The 18,527-nt window shown below is 38.8% G+C and overlaps 1 protein-coding gene across 4 annotated transcripts in view; it reads left to right on the top strand.

The window, feature by feature from the left end:
- grip1 (glutamate receptor interacting protein 1) overlaps window positions 1-18,527 on the top strand; it is a 77,037-nt gene that overhangs the window by 28,936 nt on the left and 29,574 nt on the right. For 3 of the 4 annotated variants that reach the window (XM_042511580.1, XM_042511581.1, XM_042511579.1), the window contains exon 2: window positions 18,225-18,305. In XM_042511580.1, coding sequence (XP_042367514.1) covers window positions 18,225-18,305 — 81 coding nt within the window. Of the gene's footprint in view, window positions 1-8,652; window positions 8,725-18,224; window positions 18,306-18,527 lie in introns of those variants that run through there. The other variant, XM_042511582.1, reaches the window with a different exon arrangement.

Below are 18,527 nucleotides of genomic sequence, written 5' to 3'. Positions count from 1 at the left end.
CTTATCAAGCTTTCTACTAACTGATGCTGCAACCTACTTACCCAGCAACTAAGCCTGCAACTAAGTGTTCAACTAAAAAGCATGCAACAAACTAAGTCTGCAACTTGCTACTAATGCAGCAACTACCCCTGCAACTAACTAAGCACGCAACTAACTTAACCTATCAATTTGTATTTTTCCATCTATTTGTGTAACTTCGACACATTCCTCACATCTAAATGTATAAATTCCTCCGCTGCTTGTTTTCCGCTCTGTCTGAATCTCACTCTCAGATGTCTCCTGAGCTAATATGAGATACAGAAATATATTTCAGTTTTGTTTTTTTATTCGGGTGAACTCTGGTTCACAGCTCCGACACGTCTCCATCTGTCTCCCTCCAGAGAGAGAAGTCTTCAACAGGACTTGAACTTGCCTTTCGCTAAACTGTTTACACTGATTAAAGTGTTTGTGAGCGCCGCGAGCTGCGAGCAGATGATAAAGGATTCACTTTGGTGTCTCGGATGTTTCTGAATGAATTGAACGGCAGAGCGCTCCATATTGGTGCAGACATTTTGCTGCTGCAAAGGTCTCAAATATTGTGAATCCAACACCTTTGTGAATCTTTTCGACGCGTGTTTGACATTATTTATTTAAAACGGCGTGTGTGTGTGTGTGTAGGTGTTTAGGTGCTAATAACTGACACTGAACTTTATCATTCCCATGTGAAAAATTACTTTTATATCCCTTTGTTTGTCTGTGTGGCAGAGCTGCCAAGAGACATTTCTCGCAGCTACCAGCTAGCAGTGAGGTCGTGTGTGTGTGTGTGTGTGTGTGTGTGTGTGTGTGTGTTAAGCACAGCGTGTGATTCTATATGAAGGCAATTTAAGGTCGGTTGACTGGATAACCCGGAGATACACACACACACACACACTCTCTCTCCTCAGACCTTCGTCTGTGTGATTTTAGTCCTGTTTCTCTTTTTAGCCTGGCATAGATTTAGCCCAGTTTGGCCTATTTAACCTGCTTGGTTGTCATTTTTCGGTTGCATCAGGCATCTTAAATTAAAATTCGTCTTACACAACAATTACACTCATGCTCAAATTGCTCATTTTGTCTGAGCAACCCAAGCAGCAAACCCTCGTGTTTAAATTAATACAATTAAACATTTAACTGATTGTTAAAATTGTTTGCCAATTATTTATCTGTCACTCAGCTCAACGTTTAACCCTTTGAAACCTGGTTTGACATCAGCTTTCTCGTGCTGTTTTCAGACGCCTTTTACAGCCATTGAAACCTGAGCAAAATGATTCGATTTCTTTCCAAAATGTGGGAAATACTAATAAGGAAGGGAGAATAATGATGGGAAAATAACGTTAAAAACTTGCTGAAAAAACAGGCGCTGTTCGCTTCGAGCGCTCGGGTCATCTGTGTGAGCGAGCCAGTGAGTCGGAGTCAATGCTCGGGTACACTCGGCCGCGTTCGGCTGTCGTTAATCACTTCCACGCGTGCTCTACGGGCCAGTAGATCCGGGTATTTTACATTTTCTAAACCCGGTAAAAGGGTTTTCTCTGCTTCATGCGCCACTGAGCAGCTCTCATAGGAGTGAATGAGGCCCCGCCCCCACGGCTGTATCCAGACTTCCTTATAAAACATCCGTGGTCTCACCTGTTGGGCGTCTCTCCCTCCTGTTGGGAGCAGACAGCTGCCTCTCTCTCCTCTCTGTGCACGCTCGCTGATCTCATTACATGTCGAAACATTACGATGCATAAATTTGCACATAAATGAGGTGAAACGATGTTGACTGTTGCACAGAGTTCAGACCGCAGCGGTTCGCTGCAGTCATGTGTTATGTGAAGCTTGTTGACATAGAAAAATTTGCTAATTAATGCTTTAAATAAGGACTTCATTATCATAACTGGTCCTGTGTTCAACATGATGGAGACTAAAGAGGCAGCTGAGGGAGGGGAGTCTCGTAATCTTCGCTCTGATTTCGGTTAGATTAACTAACTAATGAAAATATGTTGAAACATCTTTATTTTCTCGCGTCCTTGTCTGCCGTCAACACCTACCTCCTCCTTTAATAGTCACCATGTGTGAACGCGTTAGACGCCTCAGTCCCACGTTTCGCTCTCTTCCTCAGACTCGTGTTGGTCTGGAGGCGGTGTTCTTCTTCCTCACCGAACACAACCGCGGAGGGAAGAAGTGGAGCACAAATCTGCACAAGTTCACCTTAATTAATCTGCAGGCGTCTCGGGATTCGCAGCACTTTCGCTCTCATTATTTGGATATGATGTTTAATTAGTTTTCCTAAATTAAAGAACAACTGCTTCCTTTTTTTCTGCGCTAATTCCTCCTGAACCAAGAATTCAACTTTGTGATTCAGAAAGTGCTGCAGAGACAGAAATATGGACTCGAATGGTTGTTTTCTGTCCTGTTTGCCTGCTAGTAGTCCAGTACAACGACTACTAGTAGCAGTATTTGTAGTACAAGAAGTAGTAGTAGTAGTTATAGTAATATTTATAGCAGCATAGCTTCTGTTTTTGTGCCTCTGAAACCAGCAATAGCCGTGGTTGGGGACATCATGTTTTCGTGTTGTCCCTCTGTCTGTCCTTTTTTGGTGATCTTGAGGGACACAAATGTCCTCTTGGACCTGAAGGATGAGCTGTTAGATCTGCTGGACGAAGGTCAAAGGTCACAGTGACCTCATAAAACACGTTTTTGGCCATAACTCAGTAATTCATCCGCTCAGATTTTACACCGATGTCTAACACGAAACAACGAGGCTCCGATACTTTATACCCAAGAGGTCAAGGGTCAACTGTGACATAATGTTCTGCAAAAACACTTTTTTTGGACGTTACTCGACGTCATGTCTCGGGACAGTGGAGATATTTGGTCAGATACCTAATTGGTGACTCTGATCTTGAAACGCTTACGTGTGTGACGTGTTCATGGTTTCCAAGGCAACCTGACTGATGCTCTCAGGCATACAAACACATGGCGGTATTGCTGTTTTTTTAACCCTTTGAAAACTGGCTTTATTTTTCTTTGAAAACACGGGAAGAAGGCAATGAGCAATAAAAGTTGATATGAACCAAAAAATAGCAACAAATTTGTAAAAAGTATTTGAAAATTATATGAAAATTAGCAATAAAAAAAATGGAAAGGAAAAACAAGGAAAAAAACAACAAGTAAATGACCTGGATAAAATAATAATAATTAAACTAATTCTGTAACATAATTTGAAACATGTGATGAAGATAATTATAAGTAGAGTTTCCCTATTTTTCCCCTGGACATTTTTCCCGAGGCTTTTAAGAATAATTTTCTAAATTAACTAATTTCTTGCAATTCGTCGAACATTTCTTACCAAGTTGAGTTCAAAACTTTAAATACTTGTAAAAGGCGTCTGAGAGCAGCGCAAAAAAGTGATGTCGGGGCACCCAGCAGCTCGGTTGGTAGAGTGGGTTCCCCATGTACAGACGCTGTGTCCATCAGTAGCCGCAGGTTTGATTCCGGCCTCGGCACTTTCTCTCTGTCTCCCTCTGTCATGTTACAGCTGACGGATCTCTAAAATAAATAAAAGTGACGTGTTTTTGACAGAAATCAGGCCAAATTACTCTGGTTTCAGAGTGTTCAAATGACGTTTTGTGTATCTTTCTGAGCGTAAAGAGTTAAAAATAAAGAGCAGCTGAGTCGGAGTCCAGCTGATGATCTGAAGAGTTCCTGTTTCGTTGCCGTCGGTCCGACCCATCTGCTCCTCACACACACGTGAACCCGACAGTCTGACTGTGACTGCGAGAGCTAATTAAAGGTTAACACATCCGTCCTCTTCTTCTTCTCTGGTGGAACAGTGTTATTATCACCCTCACTCTGTGTGTGTTTGTGTGTGTGTGTGTGTGTGTGTGTGCGCTCTTACATAAGGAGATGTCACGGTGACTCAAACCCACGTGTTTAACTTTGGGCGGTGGGTGTTGACACGCACACACACACACACACACACACACACACACAGTCGGTGTTATACTCTGATTTGGTTATTTTGAAATGCTGGAGGCTGTGATGATAACCTGTAATGTGTGTGTGTTTGCTTCAGTGTGTGTTGTGTGTGTTTGCATCTGTGTATGTGTGTGTTTGCATCTGTGTGTGTGTGTGTGTGTGTGTGTGTGTGTGTGTGAGAGCACTTCTTTCATCTCTCAAAATCACTCTTTGTACGGTGCAGGGTCGCTCTCTTCCCCTCAATTATTCATCAGCTTGTTTCCATGGTAACAGCTGCAGCCGTTGTGTGTGTGTGTGTGTGTGTGTGTGTGTGTGTTTTGGGGGGGTAGACAGCAGTAGGATGGGCTTCATCAGCTCATTATACAGTATTATTACATCTGATGTGCACACAGGGACGACCGTTGGACCTCTGTGAGACTGTAAACAGGAAGCAGCAGCTCAGTAGTAAAAGTACTTCAAGTGATAAGTGGAAGTATTTAGTGTTGCTAGTGACAACAGCACATGTGGAGGTATTTAACTGCAGTTTTGTTTTATTCCTTTTTTGTGATATTATTCAGTTAGTTTACTTTTATTAGGTTATAATCTGACTTGATACATTTGTTTTTGGGGCATTTTACATAGTTTTCACTTTTTATTTTTTGATAATTTTGGCTGTGTTCATGCATATGATATACATTTTGGCAAAATTGCGTATTTTTGTTTAATCTTTAAATTTCAGCTCAGGTCCTACAATAAGTCTAAAATACACAGTGTGAACAAAACAGTTACATTTTATACTGTTAAGTGCAAAAAATGCTCCATTGAAACTCATTCAAACTGACATTTTTTTAATCGCACAGCCATCAAAGCATAAAAACATGCGTTGTATTATTTCTGGGTGTCATTCTGGGCTTTTGACTTGAAATTTGTTATTTTGACTATTCATTTCATTTTTTCATTTTTTCTATTTTCCACCTGTTGACGTCATTTTTGGCATATGAAGAAAATACATCCTATTTCCACAAAGTGCACTGTCACAGTCAGTGTTGCTGCAAATTATTAACATGTCGCAGGCTGTGATCACCCCCCCCCCCCCCATCACTCTCCTCCCCCAATAGATCCAATCCGTATTCATTTATTCATTTATTTAGTTCATTTAAAAACAAAGTGACATCCTGACAAAAACCTGGCATTTAAATAGTTAAAATTCTGAATATTTTATTTTCATGATTTGGACTAATGTTGGTTAAAAATGTAAATAATAATAATATAATAAATAAAAAATAATAATAAATAATAATAATTAATAATAATAATAATAAATATAATGTAAATGAAATATGAATGTATAATATTTTTTATAGCCTGGTTCTGAAAAGTGTGTGCAGAGCTATATGAGTGTGTGTAATATTAAAGCGGGCCCAAAGGGTTAAAAAAAAAACCTGCATCCCTGGTGATTTCTTTTGCTCTGGATACTTTTGGCTGTTTCTGATTGTCCACGTAGACCTGGTTTTGATTGATCTGGTTCTGATTTCTCTCGTTCTTATAGTTCAGACTTCGGACTTTGAAGTCCTGGTTTTACATGGTTTGGGCTGGTTCTGATTTATGTGGTTCTGGTGGTTTGGGGCGGCTCTGATTTCCTGGTTTTGCATAGTTTTATCTGAGTTTTTCTGGGTCTGCATAGTTCAGATTAGTTCAGAAGTCCCGATTTTACATGGTTTTGGTTTGTTCTCATTCATGCAGTACTATGTGGTTTTGGCTGGTTTTGATTTCTTTTTTGGGTTCCACGTGGTGTTGTCTGGTCCTGATTTCTCTAGGTCTGCATAGATTTGGGTGGTTCTGATTCCTTGGTTCTATGTTTTGTTTGTAGTTTCTGTGGCTCTCCGTGGTTTTGTCTGGTTCGGATTCTCCGCGTCTTCATAGATTTGGCCTGGTTTCGATTTTTCTGGTTTTCCGTATTTGTATCCGGTTTCATGGTTTTTGGTTGATTTGTTCTTTTAGGTTTTAACCCTTTGTAATGTAGTGGTGGTTGTACTAACAGCAGTAGTAGTACTACTTGTTGTGCATGTAGTTGTTGTTTAGTCAGATGTTTTTTGTTTTATAAGTACTATCCAATTTTTTTAGTATTAGCAGAAGCAGTAGCAGTACTACCACTATTACTATTATTTGGAAAATCAGCAGTAGCAGCAGTAGTGATAAGTTTTAAAACTTCATTTCAGCCAGTGTAATATTTCACACATATAAAGTAAATCCTGAGCCTTCACATCTGCCCTTAAACCTGCTTCTGTACTTCAGCAGAGAGATGATGTAACTGCAGTTAAAAATAAACACCTACAGCACACACACACACACACACACACACACACACAGTAAAAAGAGGCTGTTGTCCCGCCGTGCTGCAGTGTTTTCTCCAGCAGGGGGCGTGATCGGCTCAGCGTGCAGCTGGTGACCTGTGTGAGCAGCAGGGGGCAGCACGGGTCAGACCACCTCTGAACCAAACCTCAGTTATATAATAACACATTTATCATGTCAGTGTGAACACACACACACACACACACACACACACACAGAGCTGTGTTTAATATGAGAGCTGCGTGTTGACCTGCATTCTGCTGCAGTTATGGTAATATTACTGATAATACCTTTGACACGCGCACAGATACACACACACGCAATAATCCGGTGTAATCTGCAGCTGGGACACTGACCCACTTATGGGACCACTTCACTACCTGCTGGATTAGGACACGCCCCCTGCTTTAGTCACAGCCAATGACAGCGCAGAGGACAGATCAGATGTTTTCTTAATGGTACACATACACATATACAAAAATAAAAATAATAAAAAATTTTAAAAGTAAATGAAACAGAAATATTAGTTCACTGTATTGCAACCAAAAGTTACTATAATGTAACATTCTGATTTTTTTTATTTTATTACTCTTTTAAATTACTTTAAAAAATATTTTATTACCACAAATTTTATTACAATGTCCAACAAAACAATTTCTATTTGAGAAATGTTTTTTTTGTATATTAGTCAGCAGCTGGTGTTATAAAATAACGTTATTATTGATGTTAGTGTACTCGCCCAGTGTGCTTTTTAGTTAAAGTTTGCTTGCTTGCTGCAGCTAATAGATACACATACTAAAATGTGCAACTACTAAAAGCTACTAGGAACAAAATAACAAAATAAATATTTTTTTACTGTCACTTGTTGACACTGTTTTCATACTTTCAGCCTGAAACGTCACGCAATCGTCACAACTCAGCAGCTCGGATATCATCGAAATTTTTTGTTCTTGTAGTTACGACTTTGGAGGGTCGTTCATGTGCTCGTAACTCATAAATACGGTAAAAACGATATTTTGAGGATCACGTGAAGGCAGCGTTATAACAACAAGGTTTCCTCATGAAGTGGAGTTGTAGTGTTGAGTTGCATCATGGGAAATGTAGGATTTAGTGTTTTTGAAACTTAATATAAGTGCAGTACTACGTGGATGACTCACTACTTCTCAAAGTATCAGTATCAGTACTGTAGTAGCACATGTACACTGTGTACTCTGGCTGTGAGGCTGCAGTGGTTGTCGTGGTTTCCAGATAAATGGATTATGGGTTTCCTTCCTCTCTACTTTCATATCATCCTCCCTTCTTTCCCTCCATCAGTTCTCCCTTCTGTCACCTTCTTCCTTTCTTATTTCTTTCCTTTTTTCTTTTCTTCTCTTGTTTTGTACCTTTCTTGCTTTATTTACTTCTTCCCTCCATCCTTTCAGTATATATCTTCTACATTCCTTTCTTTTTCCCTCCTTTCTCCATTGACTTCCCCTATCCTTTCATTTGTCCCTCTCCTTTCTTTCTTTCTTTAATCCTTTATTCCCTTTATCCCTCCCATCTTTTTCTTACATTTTCTACCATCCTTTTGTTTGTTTCTTTTTTCCGTCTTTCTTTCTTTCTTTTATATTCTTTCTTTTACTTTTTTTACATCTTTCCCATCAGATTGGCTTTCTGTCTTTCTTCCCTCCATCCTTTTATCTTTCCCTCCTTTCTTTCCCTCTTTCCTGTATCCCCTCCATCCTTCTCTCTTCTTCTTTTTTCTTACATTTTCTTGTCTTTTCTTTCATTTCTTCCTTTTGCTCTCTCCTTAAATTTGATTGATCTCCTCCTCTCATCCTTTCAGATTTCTCTCCTCTTTTCTCTCCTCCGCTCCTGTCTGATTCCTCTCCTCCTCTCCTCCTCATGCGTTTCTTACATCCATTCTTTCATCTCTATTCATTGCATCATCCCTCCATTTATCTCCACTTCCTCTCCTCCGTCCCTCCATCCATCCAGCTGCACAGTACAAACCAGCCTCCTCCCTCTGCCTCTCCATCATCCCCTCCTCCTCCTGTTCATCCTCCCATCTGCGCAGACTCTGCCTCCTCCTCCTCTCCCCCTCCCTCCTCCGCTGCCTCATTTCATGGAGGAGCTTCACATCTGCAGCGCTCCCTCTCTCCCTCTCTCCCTCCCTCTCTCCCCCTCTCCCTCTCTCTCGTTAGCCGAGCCTCAGGAAACGTCTCCATGATGGTTTCTGTTTGAAGGAGGTCGTCCGTCACACGGTGGTCGCTCGCAGAGGAAGAGGAGGAGGAGGAAGGAGGAGTGAGAGGAGGTGTAGTTTGTGGCGGCTGCATCTGCATGGCGCTGGGGGGGGAGGCGACGCTCGGCTCGGCTTCACCATGATCGCCGTGTCGTTTAAATGTCGCTGCCAGATCCTGCGCAGGGTGAACAAAGGTAGAGAGACATAGAGACACACCGGGAGAGAGAGAGAGAGAGTGTGTGCATGTGTGTGTGTGCGTGTGTGTGTGTGTGTGTGTGCTGGAGGTCTTAGCATGTTTGCGTGTGCAACCTATATGTGTGTGTGTGTGTGCGAGCCGTATGTGGTGTAAACTGCTGACACTGTGGAAAGAGAGAACTGGTTGTTTATGACCACAGACAGGTGTGTGTGTGTGTGTGTGTGTGTGTGTGTGTGTGTGTGTGTGGAAAATGATCTCCTGATGGATTCATTCAGTCGATGGCTGCAGGTTGCTCTGAAAGAGAGACCTTCAGAGTGAGTGTGAGCAGCAGAGAGAGAGGTGGATGTTATTCTCATGAATGTAATATTCATGGTGTGTGTTTACAGCAGAGAAAGGAGGGCAGACAGTCGAAACCGTGCGTTCGTGTTTCTCTAATTTTTCTCTGAAAGTCTGAAGCTTCAGGTGTTTGTTTTTTTATCTTTTGAAGTTCTGTAAGGCTCGGTGAATCAAGTGTTTGGATCAGGGTCCTCCTTATCCCTTAAAACGGGCAGGCACATATTAATATTTTGGAAAATTAAAATTTAATTGCTATTTTCTAATGTATCCAGGCTGAAATAACAGTATTTTTTAATGTAACCTTTAATTTCCAAATTACAAACTGTTTCTGTATTCAACACTTTCGTCTTTAAATATATCAACTCCTAAAACATTTTATTAACAATTAATTTGCTCCTTTCTTTTATGTTTAATAGTTTTTTTTTTAATTAAAAAAATCCTCAAAATGGTTATTTTTCATAAGGTATGGTTTGAGTGCTTGACACAAATCTAATCTTTGAATAAAAAACTACCTGTAAAAATTCATAAACAAACCATTTAATTACTGTTTTTATACTGTCATCTTCACTGTGGTGAAGTGAAGCAAATTAGTATAACAGCCTCTAAATCTGATGACCCATCAGTTAGCAAAACAATAAGAATAAAAAATAAAACAACTTGGCAGGGAATGTCCCACAAATTGCAAGAAATTAGTAGTAAAATGTTTTTTTAAAAAGAGGGAAGGATTATTAGAAATTTATCCAAAAGAAGGAAAATGTCCATAACACTATATTCATAATTATAATAATTTACATTTAAAATCATATTACAGAAAAAAATACATTTAAAAAAGTCAGATTTTTTTTTAAGGTCTTCTGTTTTTGTTTTTTTTTACATTTTTGCATATTTTCTTGTAACATTTGTACTATATTTTTGGTTGACTTTTGAGCCATTTCTTCTTAAATTGCTAGTTGCCTTCTTCCTACGATTTTGAGAGAAACTGAATCAATGTGCTCAAGTTTTTAAAGGGATAAGTAAAAGCAGAAATGTTTAGAAATAACAGAAGTCCTGAATTACTTTATTAAAAGTACAAAGGTATTTCAAAGTAAACTTTAAGTACAAGAGTAAAAGTACTCATTATGCAGGATGATTATTGGATTTTAATTACTAATGCATCATAATGTGTTCACATTTCACTATTTATTATATTTAATGCACTATCCCCTCAACTGCTAGTGTGCAATAAATTGAGATGGAGCCCATTATTTTCATATACTTTATTTATTTATTTATTTGCGTATTGCAGTATACATATTTCATTAGAACAGGGTAGACTTTATATGTCTCTGTAATTGTTTGAATCTTTAAATATGTTTAATTGATATCCATATCTATCTATCTATCTATCTATCTCTCTGTTTGCCTGTCTGTTGTACCTGGTATGTAAAGTTTAAAGTAGCATAAAAATGGAAATATTGAAGTAAAGGATCTAAAAGTCACACCAGCCTGTTTAATCTCTTAGGCCGTCAAGTAGTGACACTTTGTTATGTCCCACTGTGTGTAAGATGGAGGCTAAAGGGTGACTTTGATGGTATAAAACAGTCAATAAAAGTTTCTTCAACAGCAGTGAATCACTGCAACAACAGGTCTTTGAGCAAACAGTCATAAGTGCACACAAAATATTTGGCTGATTGGTCCATATGGGGGAAAAGCTTGGGCTATGTCACGTTCAGGCAATTTTAAAAGTAGCCTAAGTGCATTGATGATAAGCAATATGACAGCGTGATGATATATTATCATGTCTATCTATCATGTCATTAAGCAACAAGCAAAGTGTCCAACAGGTTTAATTTACTGATGTCGGCAACATGAGAGAGATGAAATTTGTCATGCCTGTTTTGTTTACTTTTTGGGTGACGAGAGGAGATGTGATAGCAGATTAAGTCTATCAAAAAGACTAAAACTTCACCAATATGACAGTATTTTGGATTTAAAGCTGTCAAAAGAGCTGTGCTTACTGGCTGCAGGCGCTGCTGTGAGCTGAACTTTCTTTGAACGCTGTGTTACTATTTATATCTGTCGCTCGCTTTGAAAGTGCCGCAGTTGATGGGGACTGGATTCACAAAGTTGAGACGGGGAATTATTTAGGCAAAACCTACTTTTTTCACTACAAAAATCTAAACATATTGTCAGCTGGCTGGAGGGAGATCGCTGGGAAACTGAAAGTTTCCGCTAAGGTTAATGACTAAAATAAAAGCAAGGCTAACATTAATTGTTGTTGTTTATTTTGTTTGTGATTTCCAATTAATGTCACAGTACAAAACAAGTGTTTTTTTAATTAACGTTACAAATGTAGGAAGATAGCAAGTAGGTTACTCACCCATCTTTTAAGTGTTTATGTCTCCAGTCTGATCTTGAGTGCACAGCTGATAGCTCTGTGGTTTGTTGACATGACGTGCCTAATAGAGCCGGTGTTACGCAATACTTCGTGATACGTAGACACTCGCTGTCTGATGGCATATAATGACATTATGTTCCACTGAGGAGGCAGCTGAATCATGTGGGACACCTGGTAAAATTTGGTAAACCGGTCCAGTCTGGTGTTTGGCTCAGTATCAAACCAGTTTGAAAACTTTCACACTGGCCCAATCTTAGACCGAGACGAGAGCCAATGCAGTTTCCATGGTCAGTTTAGGAGATTATAAAGGATGTGCACGTGTTGTACCAGGTCCGTGTCCCATGTATTTTGCGTGTAAAGCAGATTCGGGGAGGGCCCATTCACCGGACCTTTTTAGGGGTCCAGTTATTTTAATGGGCTAGCCTGGGCAGTGTGCGATAAGCTCCTCACAGACACACACACACGCATGAACACACACGACCTATGACGCATGATCCCCTCCAGCCTCACTGGCGGGGATAATTAAAGCGTTAGTTAGTGAAAAAGTGTTAGTTCCAGTTCAGATAAATCTAATAACTGATATTTCCACGTTCCCTCCGGTCAAACAGATGATTTTCATTTCATCTTCACACAGCAGCCGTCTTTAATCTGCAGACGATTTCCTCCATACAGGCACTTTATATGTGAAATTGGATTCACTTCATCTGTCCGAATTTAGATTTCAGGCCTGAGCTTTCAGTGGAGCGTTCCTAAAATAGCCTGTCATCTGTTTTCAGACCGTGTAAAATTCACCTGGAGACACACACGCAGGTGAGACAGGAAATAAAAGTGTGTGGGTGCAGCTATAAACATGAACTGTGGGAGCTTTCGGTCTAACGGCAACATCCCACAAGTTCAAAATCCTACAGTTTACACTTTAGTTTAGCACTTTAATATCATTAATGTCGGTTAATAACCTATTGTTTAAATATTTTATTCAACCCTTTGAAACCTGGATTCACATCAGTTTTCTTGCTGACAGCGTTCACAAGCTGTTTGACCCTTTGAAACTTTAGCAAACTGGTTCGATTTCATTTGAAAACTTGAGGGAAAAAGGAAAAAATGACCAACTTGGCAAGAAATATATCACAAGAGATTAGCAAAGATGATGAGAAAATTACTTTAAAGAGTGGAGGATTATTAGAAAACTATCAAAAAATGGAGGAAATGTCCAGAAAACTATATTAATAATTATAGTACTTGAATATTTAATTTTTTTTTAAATACATATATATTTTTTTGTTCCTTTGGGGTATTTTTTTTTCTTTAAACTTTTTTGTTGTCGCTCATTTTCACTTTTTAAAAATATTTTAAAATTTCTGGCCATGCCTCGTTAAGTTGCTCATTGCTTTCTCTCCATGTTTTGAAAGCAATCAAACCAGTATGCTCAAGTTTTAAAGGGTTAAGTATCAGTTAAAACTGATGTTGAAAGTAAAACTCCTGCATTAAAAATGTCATTCAAGTAAAAGTGCAATAGTATGATCAGCAAAATATACTTAAAGTACTAAAAATAAAAGTACTCATTAAACAGAATATGTTTTATTATTGGATTATAATTATTAATGCATTAATGTGTTTAACAGTTTAATGTTGCAGCTGGTAAAGGTGGAGTTCATTTTAATGACTTAATATACTGGGGGTTAGTTTAATCTATAGTAATAGATAAATATTTGTTAGTTAGTTATATTTTGTATTAATATTTTGAATCTGTAAAGTAACTAAAGCCGTTATATAAATGTAGTGGAGTAAAAAGTACAACATTTCCCTCTGAGATGTGGTGGAGTAAAGTTTAATTTTAGATTTTTACACAAAAATAGATGTGCGGTGGTTTAACATTTCAGTGCTGCATTCAAATTAATTTTACCAAACTTTATGTTTTTGGATTTTGTTGAAACCTAATTTGTTTTAGCCTGGAGGTGAAGACAGAACCAGCTGTAGTTTTTGTTCTTTCTGTTTTAACCGTTTTATTTCTGTATGTGTGAGTTTGCAGTTTTTACACTTGCACTTGTTCATCCTGGTAATTAAAGTATGATAATTACGGATCATCGCTGTGTCACACTAAACCTCAGTGGATATTAAATATACAAGTAAAAACACATTTCAGCTCATGGCTGTGAAACACCGGCTGTCTGTTTTCCCTTTATGACCCCGACTCAATAATCAGCTGCTTCTGCTGTTTGACCATCAGCAGGTTTATTTATAAAGGGACACTTCACCAATTTTCAACCGGCTTTGTATTATAAATACGTGGGTGTGTAGATAAACTGTGATAAACTTCCCTCCATCTAACCAGATCTCTGCAAACGTGTCATATTGCTGAATTTTGCTGGTTCTGTGGCTGCTGCTTGAACTACAAATTGCACGACTTCATTTTCATATGTTTGTCCCCACGAAGCGGTCAAACTGCGATCAAACAGAAAAATTAAGCAGCTCTGATCAAATATGAAGATTCTGTTACAGTGTTGCCTATTTTCCACCTAAAATGATCACAGAAACACATTTTAGTGCCCTGTTTGGCTGTAATTTGAGATTGTTTGTTTCCAGCTGGTGGGAGTGTTTATTGGTCCAGTTTGGTGCAGTGCATTCTGGTAGTTGTATGTTTTCTACTTTAGAGTAAAGGCATCCTTTTTCTTGTCATGTAGCACCAATTTTAAAAATATTTGCATCTTTCTACTGCAGAGGCGGCCTAGTTTTATGAAAAGCAGTGAAAAGAATATTAAATTCTCAGTAGAAATAAAGCTAATTCAAGTTTTATAACTGATTAATTTATCAGCCTTTTTTTGGTCCATAAAATTTCAGGAAGGAGGCCAAATTAAAGTAGCAAATTATAATTTTCTTAATCAATTATTGTTAAAATTAACATAATCATTTAATCAATTTAACATAATAAAAAAATAAAAATAAAAACTCAGAGGTGAAAAGGAAATCATTGCAAATTAGCTACTTTGAATTATAAGATATTATCCAAAAAAAGGAAAAAATGTCCAGAAAACTATATTTATAATTCTGTTAATTAATATATAAAATTGTATGAGGGAAAAAAGGAAAAAAAAATTACATTTTTTGAGGGTCAATTTCTTTCTTTTTTTTTTTTAAATTTGCTTTGATTCTGTCATCTTAAAAAAAAAGTCATGGAAACGTTTTGAAATTTTGTCCATGAAAATATGTGGGAACCCTGTGCACAGACCTGCGTACTTGCCGATACCCTGTGCAGCATTTTAAGCATAACGGAGTAATGTCGAAAATAATCAGCAGATTAATCCAAATTAAATAATCATTATAGTTAAAAATGAGCTCCATCTCAAACAAAATTCTGCTTTTACATTAATGTGTGAGTCATAACCATCATATAAGATCATATAGTAGTATAACAGTCACTTTTTATACTGATGAAGTATTTTCAGCGAAGGACTTTTACTCTGACAGTGCTTTTTGTTATTAGTACGTTTTCTGAAGCGTCTGAATACTTCCACACTGGATGTGTGACCTTGTTTGAACAATTGTCGCTCCATAACAGGAGCTTTTTATGCATTATATAACAAACCACAGTGTGTAGTTTATAGTATTTTATATATGATGTATGTGTGTGTGTGTGTGTGTGTGTGTGTGTGTGTGTGTGTGTGTATACAGTATGTACTGTAGCTGGAGACTGAAAGAGAGAGATGCTGCTGTCCTATATGTGGAGGAGGCTGCGCTTTCATCTTCAGTTAGCTACGGTGTGTGTTTGTGTGTGTGTGTGTGTGTGTGTGTGTGTGTGTGTGTGTGTGTGTGTGTGGGTGCGTTTCTGGGCTCAGCTGCTGGAACCAAACAGAGGAAAATAGATGTAGAGCAGATTATAATAGACCAAAACGACACAAAATAGAAGCAAACAGAAGACCAGAAATAGAAGAACACGACGCCGAACGGTGATGAGATAAAACACGGAGATGATTCAGGAGGAATCACAGGTGATCGCTGTCCTGTTGATTCGCATACAGATTGGCTTTCTGATGTTGGCCGTGATGGTTTCTACACACCAGGGATGAAACGGGAATTAAAAAAAATTGCTTTCAAACCTTTCACGCTAGACCGACATGAATGTTTGCGTTCGGTGCATTTCATGACACACGGTCGGTTTAATTGACCGTGTGTATGCAACAGAAATACCTCATGTAATGCTGTTGTTTATCTTACATGGTCAGATATGGAAAGGCTCTAAATTCTTAAATATTATCCGTGTTTGGTATGAAAAGACCAAAAATTTATACCATGTAGGAACTGGCGCTTCACTCATTTCCTTGCTATATTCGTCTTTTTTTCTGCGCTGTATCCACTATTTTCTAAGTTTGTTTTTTTTTACAAAAACAAAACATGAGGAATAATGCCAGGCATTATGACAATCGTCATATCTGGATAACAGACCTACCATGTTATTGGCTGTAAGTGTGAGGCCTGTTAAAGCACTTCAAAAATTACATATCATTTACCTTAATTAACAAAACAGACAGCAACAAAAGGGGAAAATTACATTTAAACCAGCAAACACATTGCATATTCCAGTAAATATGTAAATATGTTCTCCACTGTGTCCATTTTGCAGTGTATACATCATTTCTCAGTCGTAGTTAAACATTTAGTCTGAATCAGAACATTTGAGGTTTGATCCTTGACGGCAAGATACTGAACCTCAGATTGCTCACGATGTTTGTTTCATTGGTGTGTGAGTGTGTGTGAATGGTTACTGAGTTGCAGGTGGCACCTTGAATGGTAGCCTCAGCCACCAGTGTGTTAATGTGCAACAGTCCATAATTATATGTCGCGTAAAAGAACTTTGAGTTGTCACAAAAGGTGACGTTAACGTCTGACGTCTGTAGGTGTAAGAAGTAGTTTGTCACTGGGGACATTGTGGATTTTATTTGTATCTTGACCACACATTTCCATTTTTTTTTGGATGTCATGAGTCATTCATTTAAACTCAACGCTATGACGTCTTTGACCAGATTTAATCGATATACGACATATGACATTTTTTTTTTTTTTTACCGGATTTTATTGAATTTTTTTTCACCAAATTTTATCAACATACTTTATTTTGATGTTTTTGTCTTTTTCGATATATTTTACTGTTTTTTTTAAAAACAGATTTTACAGATTTTCACTTTTTTTTAGTTTTTTGATGTACTTTACTATGACATTTTTGCCTCATTTTTTTGTCATACAATACCATGTTGTTGTTTTTTTTACCAGATTTTATAGACATTTTTGACCACATTTTATCAACATACTTCCAATCAGATATCTCCATCCAAATTAACCTGGTCATGGTTCCTGTCTTAGCCCCGCCTCTTCCCTCTCAGCTGTGTGATGACGTCATCAGGGGGTCTCCCTGTGGGCCGCTGAGATTGGTCCAGACTCAGATTGGCCATTGTGTTCTCCACAGGGATTGGTCGCTGCACTGATGAGGTCACCCCTCTGGCAGTAGTTCTTTATTCATGAGAGCAGGCTGACTGTACAGACCTCTGAGCAGCAGCTTCAGACTAAAAACCAGACCCTGATCTGGTCAGTGAATTCAGTTTTCAGAGCTTCGTTTAGAGGCAAACGATTTCTTCAGAGATTACAGCAGTTAATTAGCATTTTGTAAATAAGTGCTGAGATGTATTTTTGTGGTGGAAGCTCTGCGATGTCTGATGAGGATGATGGTGAGTACAGATGCATTATGGGACAGATGCATTTGCTTGATGGTTTCTGTATGTCGACGTTTATCTGTGAACTCAGAGGTCATTATATGTTTCTGATGTTAACCTCTGTGATGGAGATTCAGAACCAGTTAAAGGAACTGGTTGAAGTTTGTAGCCAGTTAGAGCCAATGCTGCCGCCTCTGAACCAATGAAAGGAACTGGTAGAAGTCCAGAACCAGTTAGATGAACTGGTAGAGCTTCAGAAAAACTCTAATGATCTGGTTAAGTTTCAGAACCAGTTAGAGAAACTGGTAATGGTAATGGTCTATAATAAGTTGGAAGAAGGGGTGACTTTTGGGAACCAGTAGGAGAAACTTATAGAGCTTCAAAACCAGTTTAAGGAACTGGTTGAAGTTTGAAGCCAGTCAGAGCCGCTGCTACTGCCTCTAAACCAATGAAAGCATCTGGTAGAAGTCTAGAACCAGTTAGATGAACTGGTAGAGCTTCAGAACCACCCCAAGAATCTGAAGCTTCGGGACCGGTTAGAGGAACGGGCAATGGTCTATAATGAGTTGGAAGAAGTGGCGACTTTTGAGAACCAGAAAGAGAACTTGTAAAGCTACAGAACCAGTTAAAGGATCTGGTCAAGCTTTAGGACCAGTTAGAGTTTGTAGCCAGTTCGAGCCAGTGCTACCGCCTCTGAACCAATGAAAGGAACTGGTGGAAGTCCAGAGCCAGTTAAATGAACTGGTAGAGCTTCAGAAACAGTCTAAGGATCTGGTTAGGCTTCAGAACCAGTTAAAAGAACTTGCTGGGGCTTGGAGCCAGTTATGGGTACTTGTAAAACCCTTGAAACCCCTTTAAAGGTACAGGTAATGGCTTGGTACCACTTTAAGGAAGTGATGGAGTCTCAGAGCTACATACAGGCACCAGTCGCAAGCCAAACCCAGTAAAGAGAAATTGGCAGTCCCTGAGAACCTCTTAGATGAGCTGAGAACCTTTTATAGAAACTAAATGAGGTTTGGAACCAGTGACAGGAAATGTTTTGGCTTCAGAAACTGCAAAATAATATGTTTGTTTGTGTTTCAGATGAGGGGCCGTACACCAAACACTCTGCTGGGTCGAGACCTCCCGATGGAGCGCTGGCCATCAGGAGACAGAGTATACCAGGTAACACCGAAAACATTCGTCTTTGTTTTATTCTCTGTGATCTCTTCTGTCTGTTCTTTCTCTCTCTGTTGGTTCTGCTCTGTGTGGTTCCACCAGCAGAGCTAATAACCGATGAAGATAACAGCTCTGAAAATAGAGCACGCACAAACATTTGGCTGATGATTTCCATCCGTGTGACCTGCAGGAAGATGCTTGCAGTCGCACTTATCTCCTCCCACCTGG

The sequence above is a fragment of the Plectropomus leopardus genome, chromosome 22 (assembly GCF_008729295.1).
Source record: "Plectropomus leopardus isolate mb chromosome 22, YSFRI_Pleo_2.0, whole genome shotgun sequence".
Lineage (NCBI taxonomy): Eukaryota > Metazoa > Chordata > Actinopteri > Perciformes > Serranidae > Plectropomus > Plectropomus leopardus.
Note: the sequence above shows the minus strand (reverse complement) of the source record. Positions and strands in the feature narration are given on the sequence as shown.